Source organism: Staurois parvus, unplaced genomic scaffold, assembly GCF_062004578.1.
Source record: "Staurois parvus isolate SC_StPar_1 unplaced genomic scaffold, SC_StPar_1.0 ptg001418l, whole genome shotgun sequence".
Classification (NCBI taxonomy): Eukaryota; Metazoa; Chordata; class Amphibia; order Anura; family Ranidae; genus Staurois; species Staurois parvus.
Window position 1 is genome coordinate 3,448,023 of NW_028319214.1, and position 15,455 is coordinate 3,463,477.

General features: G+C 42.5%; 1 protein-coding gene across 2 annotated transcripts in view; it reads right to left on the reverse strand.

The window, feature by feature from the left end:
- The window catches only part of TMEM120B (transmembrane protein 120B), a 68,656-nt gene extending 54,038 nt beyond the window's left edge, over positions 1–14,618 (reverse strand). For both annotated transcript variants that reach the window (XM_089662055.1, XM_089662053.1), the window contains exon 1: positions 14,473–14,618. In XM_089662055.1, the coding sequence (XP_089518181.1) occupies positions 14,473–14,535 (63 nt within the window). In that variant the 5' untranslated portion in view covers positions 14,536–14,618. The remainder of the gene's footprint in view (positions 1–14,472) is intronic.
- Positions 14,619–15,455: the final 837 nt, after the last annotated feature.

Here is a 15,455-nt window from a genome sequence, read left to right on the forward strand (position 1 = left end):
TAGCAATTACACCAACTACCAATTTTACCTGCTCAGGCTTGTACTTGTTTTGTAAGTAAATCATCAATCAGTACTTTTGAAGAGTACAACGAAGTCTGGATATTGACAGCTACGACTACAAAGCCCACAATAAAACACCTAGCATAGTACAGACGAGTCCACGGTGAGATTTCTAATGTGGTACAGACGAGTCCACGGTGAGATTTCTAATGTGGTACAGACAAGTCCACGGTGAGATTTCTAATGTGGTACAGACGAGTCCACGGTGAGATTTCTAATGTGGTACAGACAAGTCCACGGTGAGATTTCTAATGTAGTACAGACGAGTCCACGGTGAGATTTCTAATGTAGTACAGAGTCCACGGTGAGATTTCTAATGTAGTACAGAGTCCACAATTCAGCTTTCTACTGCAGTACAGAAGAGTCCACGATCAGCTAACAAAATCTACCATAATATAGAGGGTTACATGGTAAAAAAAATTCCAACAGTGTACATGAAAAGAATTCAAACACTGTGCAGGAGAGCCCATGGTAAGTATTCTACCATAGTGTATAAAAAAAAAAAAAAAACTGGAATATGTCCTATAGACTCAAAGCACAGCTCCACTTAAACTAAGCTGAATACAGGGCTATCAGCACAGTATAAAATCTAACATTGTACAGAAGGGTCAATGGTAAAAATGCTACCATTGTACAGGAGAGTCCATAGAAGGAATTTTACCATTATATGACAGAGTCAGTGGTAAGACTGCCAAGAAGAGTCCAAGATAATTCTACCATTGAACAGAAGGGTTCATGGTAAAAGTTCTACCATTGTACAGGAGAGTCCATAGAAGCAATTCTACCATTATGCAGCAGAGTCAGTAATGAGACTGAACAGAAGAATCCATGGTAAGAATTCTACCCTTCGACAGGAGAGTCCATGGTAAAAATTATCATTGCACAGGAGAATCTGCAATAAGATTGCACAGGGGAGTCCATGGTTAGCTTTCTACCACTTCATGGGGGGAAGTCCATGGTCACAACTATATTATTGTATAGTAGTGTCTGTGATATGAATGCAGGAGAGTCCTTTCAAAGGATTCTAGTATAGTTCTACTGGAGTCTGTAATAGGGCCTCATTCACACTGGCACCATCAAACCTACAATTACAGTGGGGATCGAAAGTTTGGGCACCCCAGCTAAAAATTTGTATTAATGTGCATAAAGAAGCCAAGGAAAGATGAAAAAATCTCCAAAAGGCATCAAATTACAGATTAGACATTCTTATAATATGTCAACAAAAGTTAGCTTTTATTTCCATCATTTACACTTTCAAAATAACAGAAAACAAAAAAATGGCGTCTGCAAAAGTTTGGGCACCCTGCAGAGTTAATATCTTGTACTGCCCCCTTTGGCAAGTATCACAGCTTGTAAACGCTTTTTGTAGCCAGCCAAGAGTCTTTCAATTCTTGTTTGAGGTATCTTTGCCCATTCTTCCTTACAAAAGTCTTCCAGTTCTTTGAGATTTCTGGGCTGTCTGTCACGCACTGCTCTTTTAAGGTCTATCCATAGATTTTCAATTATGTTGAGGTCAGGAGATTGTGAAGGCCATGGCAAAACCTTCAGTTTACACCTCTTGGTGTAATCCCCCGTGGATTTCGAGGTGTGTTTAGGATCATTATCCATTTGTAGAAGCCATCCTCTCTTTAACTTCAGCTTTTTCACAGATGGCATCAAGTTACCATCCAAAATTTTCTGAAATTTTATTGAATCCATTTTTCCTTCTACTCGTGAGATGTTCCCTGTGCCACTGGCTGCAACACAACCCCAAAGCATGATTGATCCAAGTCTGGGCATTTAAAACCTTTGAGACTGACATCATCTGGTCTTCCCAGACGATGATTGAGAACAATCCATGTCACTGGCAGGTCTCAGCTTTGCAAAGGGGGCAGTGCATGCTATAAATTCTGCAGGGTGCCCAAACTTTTGCAGACGCCATTTTTTTGTTTTCTGTTATTTTTGAAAGTGTAAATGATGGAAATAAAATCTAACTTTTGTTGACATATTATAAGAATGTCTAATCTGTAATTTGATGCCTTTTGGAGATTTTTCCATCTTTCCTTGGCTTCTTTATGCACATTAATACAAATTTGTAGCTAGGGTGCCCAAACGTTCGATCCCCACTGTACATACATCCAGAAGACATGTTTAAATGTAAATAAATGCAAGTAATTACTTTTCCCGTGGTGCCATTCACACTGTGCTTTTAAATGTGTTTAGATGCTGTCGGTTTAGCTTATTTGAAGTGCACTTATGCAGTGCCGGTATTTTGGGTTTTTTATGCGATTGTACTGCTGTCCATTTTGAATGCTATTTTATGGCTTGGGTATTCTTGGAGACTACTACTGAAGGTATTACAATAGTTGGGGGAAATACAACAAATGTGCTTCAAAAACACATGTATGTGCTTTTTTCATATGTTTCCATTGAAGACTATGGGAAGCAAAATCGCACTGCATCTCAACAAAGCACAGGAACCTTCTCCAAACAGGCATCACTGTTGCATTGCATTGATGTGAATGGCACCATTGAACATAATGCTATTTCCATTGTCATGCGATCCTGTGGGACTCAATGTAATGCTACATTACACATCACACCAGAGTAAACCAAGCCTTAGAGAAAATAGAATACTGTGCATCTAGGATCCAATTAGACGCTCTAAACCAGCAATGGGCAAACTACGGCCCGGCGGACCTTTTAATCCGGCCCGCAGAGCTAGGCTCCCGCTAGGCTCCTCTCACAGTCCGCCCTGAAGACCGGTGTAGCATGAAAATCTGTCTCCTATGAGGATCTGTCCCCCTCGACGTATCTGCGCATGTGCCGGAGATCGCCGATCGGCTGCTAATGCCTGAAACTGGCACATGCGCAGATATGTCGAGGGGGACAGATCCTCATAGGAGACAGATTTTCATGCTACACCGGAACGGCGCAGGACACGGCGAGAGGAACGCGCGGAGCAAAGGTAAGTGAATTGACACAGGGGGGACTTGGGGACTTAATATGGGGGATGAATTACTATAGGGGGGATGAATTACTATATGGGGGATGAATTACTATATGGGGGATGAATTACTATATGGGGGATGAATTACTATGCTTACTATGGGGGAATATTACTATACTTACTATGGATGACACATACACATAATTCATCTACTCTTGGTCCGGCCCCCGGGTCCAATATATGAACCCATTGCGGCCCTCAAGTCAAAAGGTTTGCCCACCCCTGCTCTAAACACAACTAAAACATGGATAAACCTGCTTTAAAGCAGGAACATCTAAACATAGGAAGAGATGACCTGGAAAGCACAAAAGCTCATACTTCCAAGATGACTTTTTCTATGTTTAGAAAAGCTAAATGTAGGACTGGTAGTGTGAATAAGGCCTAAAGCTGGCCATACATGAATAGAATTTTGAATGAACAGTCTTAGGAAAATTTGTACGAAAATTCTTAGAAAATTCGAAAAATTGTGTTTGCTTTTAACATTTGATTTTGGAATGAATGGACTTTACTGAATGAAAACCACATACACGGTTAGAAATTAATTTAAGAAAAATTTCCATCCTGCCTCTTTGAATTTTCTCATCACTATAGTCGAAAACGAACATTGATTTAACGAATGATCAGAAAAATGAACAAACTTTCTTAGAACATTATTTTCCTAAAAAAATTGTAATTCAAAATTCTACCCATCAATGGCCAGCTTAACCTGTTCCCGCCCAGCCAATAGCAGAATGACAGCCAAGTGAGACTCTCGTCGATCCAGGTGGATGACGTCTTTCCCGCAGGGCTGCACTGTAGCAAGTCCTGTTACCGGTTGTGTACCTGGGACACAGCCGATAACAGATCTGTGTACCGGCCCGTTGCCAGTACCACGTGACCTGCTGTTACCCATAGGTCCATATATATTTGGACATAGGCACAATTTTAGATTATTTCAGGTATTTACTAAAAAACACATTCAAGCTATAGTTATATATTGGATATGAGCTGAAAGTGCACACTCTCAGGTTTAATTTGAGGGTATGCACATCCAAATTGGAGAAAGGGTTTAGGAATTACAGCTCTTAAGAATAGCCATCCCTCCTTTTTCAAGGGACCAAAATTAATTGGACAATTGAATCAAAAGCAGTTTCATAGCCAGGTGTGGGCTACTCCATTATTTCTTCATCAATTAAGCAGGTAAAAGGTCTGGAGTTGATATGTGTGGTATTTGCAATCTATTGCTGTGAACCTACATCATGTGTTCAAAGGAGCTGTCCATGCAAGTAAAACAGGCCATAATAAAGCTTCCAAAAACGAAACAAATACATCAGAGAGATAGCAGCAACATTAGGAATGGCCAAATCAACAGTTTGGTACATTCTGAGGAAAGAAGAACGCACTGGTGAGGTCAGCAACATAAAAAGGTATCGACGTCCACGGAAGTCAACAGTGGTGGATGATCGCAGGATCCTCTCTATGGTAAAGAGAAACCCATTCACAACATCCAGACAAGTGAAGGACACTCTCGAGGAGGTGGGCGTATCATTATCAAAGTCTACAATCAAGAGAAGACTTCACGAGAGCAAATACAGAGGGTTCACCACAAGATGCAAACCATTCATAAGCCCGAAGAACAGAAAAGCCAGATTAGACTATGCCAAAAATATCTAAAAAAGCCTGACCAGTTCTGGAAAAGCATTATTTGGACGGATGAAACTAAGAAGGCTTGGAACAGCTCATGATCCGAAGCACACAACGTCATCTGTAAAACATGGTTGAGGCAGTGTGATGGCATGGGCATGCATGGCTTCCAGTGGCACTGGGTCATTGGTGTTTATTGATGATGTGACAGAAGACAGAAGTAGCCGCATGAATTCTGTACTGTTTAGAGATATACTGGCAGCCCAGATTCAGCCAAATGCAGCAAGGTTGATTGGACGGCGCTTCACAGTACAGATGGACAATGATCCAAAACACACTGAAAAAGCAACCCAGGAGCTTTTGAAGGAAAAGAAGTGGAATATTCTGCAATGGCTGAGTCAATCACCTGATCTCAACCCAATTGAGCATGCATTTCACTTGCTGAAGGCAAAACTAAAGGCAGAAAGACCCACAAACAAAGAACAACTGAAGACAGCTGCAGGTAGAGCCTGGCAAAGCATCAGAAAAGAGGAAACTCAGTCTTTGGTAATGTCCATGGGTTTAAGACTTCTGGCAGTCATTGCCAGTAAAGGATTCTCAACGAAATATTAAAAATGAAAAATTTTATTTATTATTATATTCATTTGTCCAATTACATTTGAAAATGGAGGGACTGTGTATAAAAATGGTCGCACTTCCTAAAATTTGTACTTGATATGTTCAACCCCTTGAATTAAAGCTGAAAGTCTGCACTTCAAACTCATTTGGATTGTTTTGTTTAATTTATTCTGGTGGTATACAGAGACCAAAGTATGAAAATTGTGCCTGTGTCCAAATATATATGGACTTAACTGTATATTACATAATTTGTGAACTCTATAACTTTCCTACAGACTAAATAATAAATACTGATTTGGGTTATTTTAACCAAAGAAATGTAGCAGATTACATATCGGCCTAAACTTATGAAGAACAATTATTTATTTGCAAAATTTTCAGTGTCAAAGAAAAAAAGTGTTTGTTTTTCAAACTTTTCTGTCTTTTGCCGTTAATTTAGCAAAAAATAAAAACCCCAGTGGTGATTAAATACCACCAAAAGAAAGCTCTAGTGTGAACAAAATGATAAAAACTTTGTTTGGGTAAAAACTTTGTTTGGGTACAGTGTTGCATGACCACGCAATTGTCAAAGTGTGAAAACGCTGAAAGCTGAAAATTGGACTGGGCAGGAAGGGGGTAAAAGTGCCCAGTATTGAAGTACTTAAAGGATAAGTTCACTTAAAAAAAAATGATAGATACACACACACACAGTTGTATTCAAAATAATAGCAGTGTGTTGAAAAAAAGTGGATAAAGCTCAAAATCCTTCTAATAGCTTTTATTTCCATACACACAAATGCATTGGGAACACTACACATTCTATTCCAAATCCACACATGAAGAAAAATATATCAAATTTGTGTTGTTCCTCTAAAAAAATTTAAGAAAAGTGAATATTAGACTGTTCAAAAAAACAGCAGTGTTTGTATTCTTCTTTACAAACTCAAACATTCACTATAAACTGAAAAATGTTTGAAGATTTTGCTTTCCTTTGAATCAATTAATAATTAGTTGTATAAGCACTGTTTCTGACAACTGCTGTACATCTGTGTTGCATGGAGTCAACCAACTTCTGGCCCCTGTGAACAGGTATTCCAGCCCAGGATGATTGGACTACATTCCACAGTTCTTCTCTATTTCTTGGTTTTGCCTCAGAAACTGCATTTTTGATGTCACCCCACAAGTTTTCTATTGGATTAAGATCCAGGGATGGGGCTGGCCACTCCATAACGTCAATCTTGTTGGTCTGGAACCAAGATGTTGCACGTTTACTGGTGTGTTTGGGGTCATTGTCTTGTTGGAACACCCATTTCAAGGGCATTTCCTCTTCAGCATAAGGCAACATGACCTCTTCAAGTATTCTGATGTATTCAAACTGATCCATGATCCCCGGTATGCGATAAATAGGCCCAACACATCAGACTGTCACCTACCCTCCTCACCTTCAGGTGCACCCTGAAAACCCACCTCTTCAGGGAAGCCTACCCCACCCTCACCTAACAACTGACCTCCTCCCACCACTCCATCCCCTACAGCCATTTCCTCCTGTACCACTTTCCCTTCCCTCCTAGACTGTAAGCTCGAAAGAGCAGGGCCCTCGAACCCCTCTTGTATTGTATTGTTACTGTCTTGTCTCATGTTCTGTCCCCCTTGCTATTGTACAGCGCTGAGCAAATCCTTTGGCGCTATATAAATATTGTATAATAATAATAATAATAATAATAATAACACCGTAGTATGAGAAACATCCCCATATCATGATGCTTGCGCAACCATGCTTCACTGTCTTCACAGTGTACTGTGGCTTGAATTCAGTGTTTGGGGGTCGTCTGACAAACTGTCTCTGGCCACTAGACTCAAAAAGAACAATCTTACTTTCATCAGTCCACAAAATGTTGCGCCATTTTTCTTTAGGTCAGTCAATGTGCTCTTTGGCAAATTGTAACCTCTTCAGCACGTCTTTTTTTCAACAGCGGGACTTGGCGGGGGCTTCTTGCAGATAGCTTGGCTTCACATAGGCGTCTTCTACTTGTAACAGTACTCACGGGTAACTTTACACCTTCTTTGATCTTCCTGGAGCTGATTGTTGGCTGAGTCCTTGCCATTCTGGCTATTCTTCCATGTCTTTCAGGTTTTGGTTGCCATTTTAAAGCATTTGCGATCATTTTAGCTGAGCAGCCTATCATTTTCTGCACTTCTTTATATGTTTTCCCCTCTCCAATCAACTTTTTAATCAAGGTACGCTGTTCTTCTGAACAATGTCTGGAACAACTCATTTTCCTCTGTAAAATATCGTATTGTCTCGATATTTTATTAACTTGTATTGATGAGAAATGTTCAGATAGAAAGTCCTTCCACTTCTTGCATAAACTCAAAAAGATGATTTAATAATAATGTTGCATAAAATTAGAATTAAAATATTGGCATACAGAATGTTTAAATAATGTCCAAAAAATATAGTTAAGTTCTTGATAATAAGATTGTATATGTGTGTGTGTGTGTGTGTGTGTGTGTGTGTGTGTGTGTGTGTGTGTGTGTGTGTAACGCATCAAGGCTTCTTGCAAAGTGTCCTTAAAAAGTCTTTGTTCTGCTCTTAAAAGAGCAATCCAGCCCCCACCATCTCCTAAAAGTGGGTTGGTATTCTCTTGTACTCCCACTAAGATAATTGACACCAACAGAGGTATTAAAACAAAACCTCCAATCTACTTCTCTCAAAGTCTGAGTGTAACTTTATCTCTTACATAGATGGGGGAGGATGGGGGAAGGTATAGCTAATTGCTCTCATATGTGGCTTGAATGTAAAGGAAAAACCCAAGATATATGTTCATATGTATATTCACAGACTATGAAGTCTAATTACTTACTTTTCCCAATCTAGAACAAATATAAATATCTCAATTATTCTATTAAGATCCAACTCATTCATACTTATGTTAGTACTGTTAATAAGAAGATATTAGATATTAGGTTAAGGAAAGCTTCTAACATCCTCAGAATTTCAGAGAGAAATGCACTGTAACCAGCATGTACAACATTTGCTGCCTTCCTTCCTTAAATAAGGGCAATAATTGCCACCTGTTTTTCAAAAGAATGAATGACCTCACTAATAGAACTCCACACTGCTATTATTTTGAACATGCCCCTTTCAATTAGTGATTCAAATTACACAGAATCAGCAGCATGCATGTCATGACTGTTGGATTTCTATTACTCTACTACACCTGCTAGTAAATTATTTGCCATGTAGAAATATCATTTCTACCAAAAACAGTGATTGTTGAGGTTAGTGATGTCTGACTGCTATTATTTTGAACACAACTGTGTGTGTGTGTGTATATATATATATATATATATATATATATATATATATATATATAGATAGATAGATAGATAGATATATATAGATAGATAGATATAGATATATACACACACATAATATATGCCCATTTTTTTGCAAGTTAAAAAGACAAAAAGTGCATTTACTATTTTTTTTTTTGAGCCTGTAAAGCATTGCACCAGTGATCAGAAGACTGCTGGTGCCTAGCAGGTTTCCTGCAGACTGTCAGTGTAATCGGTGTGGCCGTACCTTGTAGCAGTTTAACACTGACAGGAAGACTCTATGAACTACTAGAGCTCCATCATAGTTCATTGAGAACTATAAACCGACATCCACAAAGGATGTTGAGACTTGTAGTTCATTAATTCACAGAACTCAATTTTAAAAAAGTGACAGCTAGTACGAGGAACTTCTCCCTGTACTGCTGTCACAGGGAGATAGCGCAGCGGGCAGTGGCTACAGCAGTGGGAACACGTTATACCCTAAAACGGGTGAAAAATGTAACATGTTCCCACAGGTGAACTTATCCTTTAAAGCTGGCCATATATAGAACCGGACGAGATTTGAACCAACTATGGCAGGCTGATTGTACCCAATTCGATTTTTGTATGACTTGGGTACAACCGACCCGTCATTCATACAATTATTGCCAGCGGCTATAGTTGCTAGCTGTAATCATTGTGTTCTTCTGGCAGGGACGACTCCCTCCATGGTTACAGGAAAGAAAATCGCATCGTCTATGGCCTGCCTAAGATTGCATAGAAGAGTCATGATAATTAATCACACAGCACAGTTGGTGATAAGATCGCACAGCAGAGGCAATGGTATAGTTTATATCACTGAACAGAAGTCAATGATAAGACCGATCAAGTCAATGGTAAACACATCACTGCAAAAGGGAAGGCCTGTGATACGTTTGTGGAGGAGATTCCATGGTATACTATATCATTGAACAGAACAGTCAGTGATAAGACTGGAGGATATTCCACTGATTATTCTAACATTGTAGGGGATAGTCAGTGATAAGACTGTTAGGGAGAGTTCAGGATATATACATTATAGTCAAGTCAGTCAGTGATACGACTGTAGGGAAGATTCCGTAGTATATTATATCATTACACAGGACAGTAGAGAAGTGCACAATGAAAAAAAAAATCTGTTTAGGATTCATTTGTGGAGTAAATCTTTACGTTTTGTCATGTTAGTTACATTAAAATGATTCATTTTCAGAAGTTTTGTATATTAGTGATTTCCAAATTGATTAGTATTTTTCAGAAGTTATTTCAGAATAATTTGTTATGTGATTTTGGGGACTTGCTTGCAACTTTAGCTAATCATGATACCAGAATGAAAACAAAAGAGGCATTATACAGTGAGGAACAGAAGTATTTGAACACCCTGCGATTTTGCAGGTTCTCCCACTTAGAAATCATGGAGGGGTCTGAAATTCACATTGTAGGTGCATTCCCACTCTGACAGAATTAAAAAAAAAAAATTCAGGAAATCACATTGTATGATTTTAAAAGAATTTATTTGTCTTGCACTGCTGAACATAGGTATTTGAACACCTAAGAAACAACAAGAATTCTGGTTCTCAAAGACCTGTTACTGTGCCTTTAAAAAGTCCACCTCTACTCCACTCATTAATCTAACTTAGTAGCACCTGTCTGAGCTCTTTAAAGACACCTGTCCACCCCACAGTCAGTCAGACGCCAACTACTACAATGGGCAAGACCAAAGAGCTGTCAAAAGACAAAATTGTGGACCTCCACAAGGCTGGAAAGGGCTGCGGGGCAATTGCTAAGCAGCTTGGTGAAAATAGATCAACTGTTGGAGCAATTGTTAGAAAATGGAAGAGGCTAAAGACGACTGTCAGTCTCCCTCGGACTGGGGCTCCATGCAAGATCTCACCTCGTGGGGTATCTCTGATGATAAGAAAGGTGAGGAATCAGCCCAGAACTACAAGGGAGGAGCTGGTCAATGACATGAAGAGAGCTGGGACCACAGTTTCAAAGGTCACTGTCAGTAGAACACTACGCCGTCATGGTTTCAAATCATGCATTGCACGGAAGGTTCCCCTGCTCAAGTCATCACATGTCCAGGCCCATCTGAAGTTTGCCAATGACCATCTGGATGATCCAGAGGAGGCATGGGAGAAAGTCATGTGGTCAGATGAGACCAAAGTAGAACTTTTTGGTCTAAACATCACTTGCCGTGTTTGGAGGAAAAAGAAGGATGAGCTGCATCCCAAGAACACCATCCCTACTGTGAAGCATGGGGGTGGTAACATCATGCTTTGGGGGTGCTTTTCTGCAAAAGGGACAGGACAACTGCACTGCATTAAGGAAAGGATGAATGGGGCCATTTATTGTGAGATTTTGAGCAACAAACTTCTTCCCTCAGTCAGAGCATTGAAGATGGGTCGTGGCTGGGTCTTCCAACATGACAACGACCCGAAGCACACAGCCAGGATAACCAAGGAGTGGCTCCGTAAGAAACATATCAAAGTTCTGGAGTGGCCTAGCCAGTCTCCAGACCTAAATCCAATAGAACATCTTTGGAGGGAGCTGAATCTCCATGTTGCTCAGCGACAGCCCTGAAACCTGACAGATCTAGAGGAGATCTGTGTGGAGGAGTGGGCTGAAATCCCTGTTGCAGTGTGTGCAAACCTGGTCAGGAAACGTTTGACCTCTGTAATTGCAAACAAAGGCTTCTGTACCAAATATTAACACTGATTTTCTCAGGTGTTCAAATACTTATGTTCAGCAGTGCAAGACAAATAAATTCTTTAAAAATCATACAATGTGATTTCCTGAATTTTTTTTTAAATTCTGTCTCTCAGAGTGGGAATGCACCTACAATGGGAATTTCAGACCCCTCCATGATTTCTAAGTAGAAGAACTTGCAAAATCGCAGGGTGTTCAAATACTTCTGTTCCTCACTGTATATATATATATATATATATATATATATATATATATATATATAAAAAGGCTTTGGAGTCCCCCACTGATCTACACCAGGCCCTTCAAGATTGGTATGAATTTTAAGGGGAACCCCATGCCAAAAAAAAAAAAAAAAATGTGTGGACCCACCCCAAAGTCCGTATCAGGCTCTTAGGTCTTGCGCCCCCCTCCCTTCCTGGCCTGCCGGGCTACATGCTTGTTGAGGGCATGAGGCCTAGTACTGTTCAGGAGGGTGTGGGGGCACTCACTCATCTTTCCTGGCCTGCCGGGCTGAATGCTTGTTTCGGGCATATGGTTCAGAAATGAAGGGGAGGCACTTGCATGTCCCCCCCCCCCCTTTCCTGGCCTGCATGCTCAGATAGAGGTCTGGTATGGATTTTGGGGGGGAAGCCCACGCCAGACATGGTATGGATTTAGGGGGGGGGAGGGGCACACAGTTTTTATTTTTCCTAATTCCGGCTCTTTTGTTTTCATTCTATCTGCAGGGAAGCCCACTGACAGCAGATGAGTCATGGTTGCTAAGGACATGGCAGCTGACCAGCCAGCCATCTGCTCCTTAACAACCAGATTTTCAATTCAAATCAATTCGGATCAATCATTATTTTGGATGTTTCAAACATCTGAATGAAACAAATGAACTTTGTCGTTTCATTAGAATTTTTTTTTGTATTCAAAATTAATTATGGTTGTTATTCAGATGTATCAAAATACCGAACATTTTGTCTAAATTTCAGTTAGTAATGAAATTAATTGCACATGTCTACAGGATAGTCAGTGGTTAAACCGTAGAGCAGACTCCATGGTACAGTAGATTATATCATTGTACAGGTCAGTCAGTGATAAGGCTGATAAGTAGAGTCCACAGTCTATCACTGTGGAGGACAGCCAGCGGTCTATCACTGCCGAGCAAACTGTGGCCCACAATCTGGATGTGCCTCTTGGCTTGCCTTTATCCGGCACTTGGGGCACTATTCCTTCCATTGACAAGACAGAGTACTATTACTACCATTGACACCACCAATGGGGTACTATTCCTCCCACTGACACCAATGATGTATTTTTTCTACTCCCACTGACCATAAATCCTATGGCATTGTTAACTCTCACTGATGCAGAGCATTTTCTACTCCTACTGGCCACAGTCTGACACCCTAAAGTTTGAAGGGAAATCAACTGTCCCTTGTTTCAAAAGTTTTTGAAACCTGTGCTCTACAGTGATAGACCGTGGTCTGTCACTGGGGGGGGGGGGGGGGTTGGACAGCCCACGGTCTATCACTGTGGAGCAGGGATAATCAAGCTGCGATTCACAGGCTGGATATTCCTCCCTCGGACCCCAACGATGGGGCATTATTCCTCCCACTGTCACCAACGATGGGGCACTATTCCTCCCACTGTCACCAACGATGGGGCACTATTCCCCCCACTGTCACCAACGATGGGGCACTATTCCTCCCACTGTCACCAACGATGGGGCACTATTCCTCCCACTGTCACCAACGATGGGGCACTATTCCTCCCACTGTCACCAACGATAGGGCATTATTCCTCCCACTGTCACCACTGTAGGGGAACTAATTCTCCCACTGATGCCAATGGTGGGGTACTGTTCCTCCGAAGGACACTAATTATGTATTTCCTCTACTCCCACTGACCACCAAGCTTATGGCATTGTTTACTTTCACTGACAGCAGGGCATTTTCTACTACCACTGGCCACAGACTGACACCCTAAAATTTGAAGGGCAGTAAACTGGCCCTTTGTTTTGAACGTTTGGAGACCCTATGGTCTACAGTGGTAGACCATGGACTGTCCTCTGTTTGGGATAGCAGGTGGTATAAAGGGGGCAGCCGGAAGTCTATCCTTGTAGGGGGAACAGCTGGCGGTGTAGGGGGGCAGCCGGTGGTTTGGCGGCGTCAGGTGACAGAAGCAGTCTATCATTGTAGGGGGGCAACTGGTGGTGTAGGGGGGCAGCCAGTGGCATAGTGGTAGCCAGCAGTCTGGCGGCGTAGGGGGACAGCCAGTAGTAGTGGTAGACCATGGACTGTCCTCTGTTTGGGATAGCCGACGGTCAGGCGGTATAAAGGGTGCAGCTGGCAGTCTATCATTGTAGGGGGAACAGCTGGCGGTGTAGGGGGGCAGCCGGCGGTCTGGTGGTGTAGGGGGACAGCCGGCGGCGTAGGGGGACAGCCGGTGGACTGGCGGAGTAAGGGGACAGCCGGCGGTCTAACATTTTAGGGGGGACAGCTGGTGTAGGGGGGCAGCTGGTGGACTGGTGGTGTAGGGGGACAGCCGGCGGTCTGGCAGAGTAAGGCGACAGCCGACAGTTTAACATTTTAGGGGGGACAGCCGGTGGACTGGCAGTGTAGGGGACAGCCGGTGGACTGGCAGAATAAGGGGACAGCCGACAGTTTAACATTTTAGGGGGGACAGCTGGTGTAGGGGGGCAGCCAGTGGACTGGCGGTGTAGGGGGACAGCCGGCGGTCTAACATTTTAGGGGGGACAGCTGGTGTGGGGGGCAGCCAGTGGACTGGCGGTGTAGGGGGGGCCAGCCGGCAGTGTAGGAGGACAGTCCACATGGCTCAGCAGACTATGTCCAGGATCTCCTGCTCTGTGGACTGTACACCCAGGATGCTCCACAAGCAGCCCCCGCTCAGGGCACAGAATGTGGTATGCAGCACAACACACAAGGGATAGATGAAAGCAATGATAACAGAATGAGATGCCTCAGCCTCATACACACAGCTGCCACATAGAAGACAATGGAGCTCCATCCCCGGGCTCCCCTTCCATTATTCAGCACGGACCACCACTGAGAAGTGCTCAGCTCGTACAGCAGACGTGCATTCCTGGGGGAACTAGCACAACTCGCAGCACAGCTCCGACCCCGGCTCTTGCCTACCTGCAGCTGCTTGAATTCCTTCTCCAGTTCCTCCCATTCCTCCTGACACTTGTGCAAGGACATGTTGGGAGAGCACAGCTTCCCCGGCCTCTGCAGCCACGCTCACACCTGACGTCACCTCCTCAACTCCAGGAGCCAAGCCACCGTCCAGACAGCGAGGAGGAGTCAGCGCATGCGCACTGGGCTCCCTGGTCAGCTCTGCGGCTGGTGGGAGAGCAAATCTAAAGCGTTGAATGGAAGTGTGCTGCTGCGCCCTGTAATCCCCTGACTGGAAAGTGTCCGCTACTAGGACATGGCGAGGAAGCCTGGACTGTTTCCTTCATTCTGCTGCCTCTGGTTGCAAAACTCTGCAAGTATTGAGGTTAGGGAGTAAGGCCCCATGTACACGGGACACTTCTGAACGATGGAAACTGCTGGAAAACGTAGGTTAAAAAACGGCTGTTTAGCCATGTGTGCATAATGCGTTTATGTACGTTTACATTTTTTTAAAGATAAACACAGGAGACCCTCGCAAATGCCCAGAATGCACTGAAAAGTGGTAAATTATTAACTATTTCAGACTGTTTCAGAGAAATACAGAGAGTAGAAGCAGAGACAGAAGTATGTGTAGAGATTAGTTTAGGTGTAAGTTGCTCATTAACATATCTTTTGTTTCCAAGGGTGGGAGAGGTCTGAGGTGTGCATTGTCATTACAATGTGTGACAAGCTTGGTAGGAACATCCTGTGTTCAGAGTAGATTGAAAATGCTTTGCGTGCATTTTTCATGATGAAAAAAGGCTCTGGACAGCATTGGGAACTGTAAGGGGTAAAAAAAAAATTTCAGAAGCAAGCGGTTATAAACGCAATTTGCCGCATTTACAAGCGGTTTGCGTTTGAAATGCTGATAAAATCGACTGCTGAATGCAAGTTTTCTGCGTTCAAAAAAACCAACTGTAAACTCAAATGCCTGTAAATGAAGATGTGTACATGGACACATAGGAAAA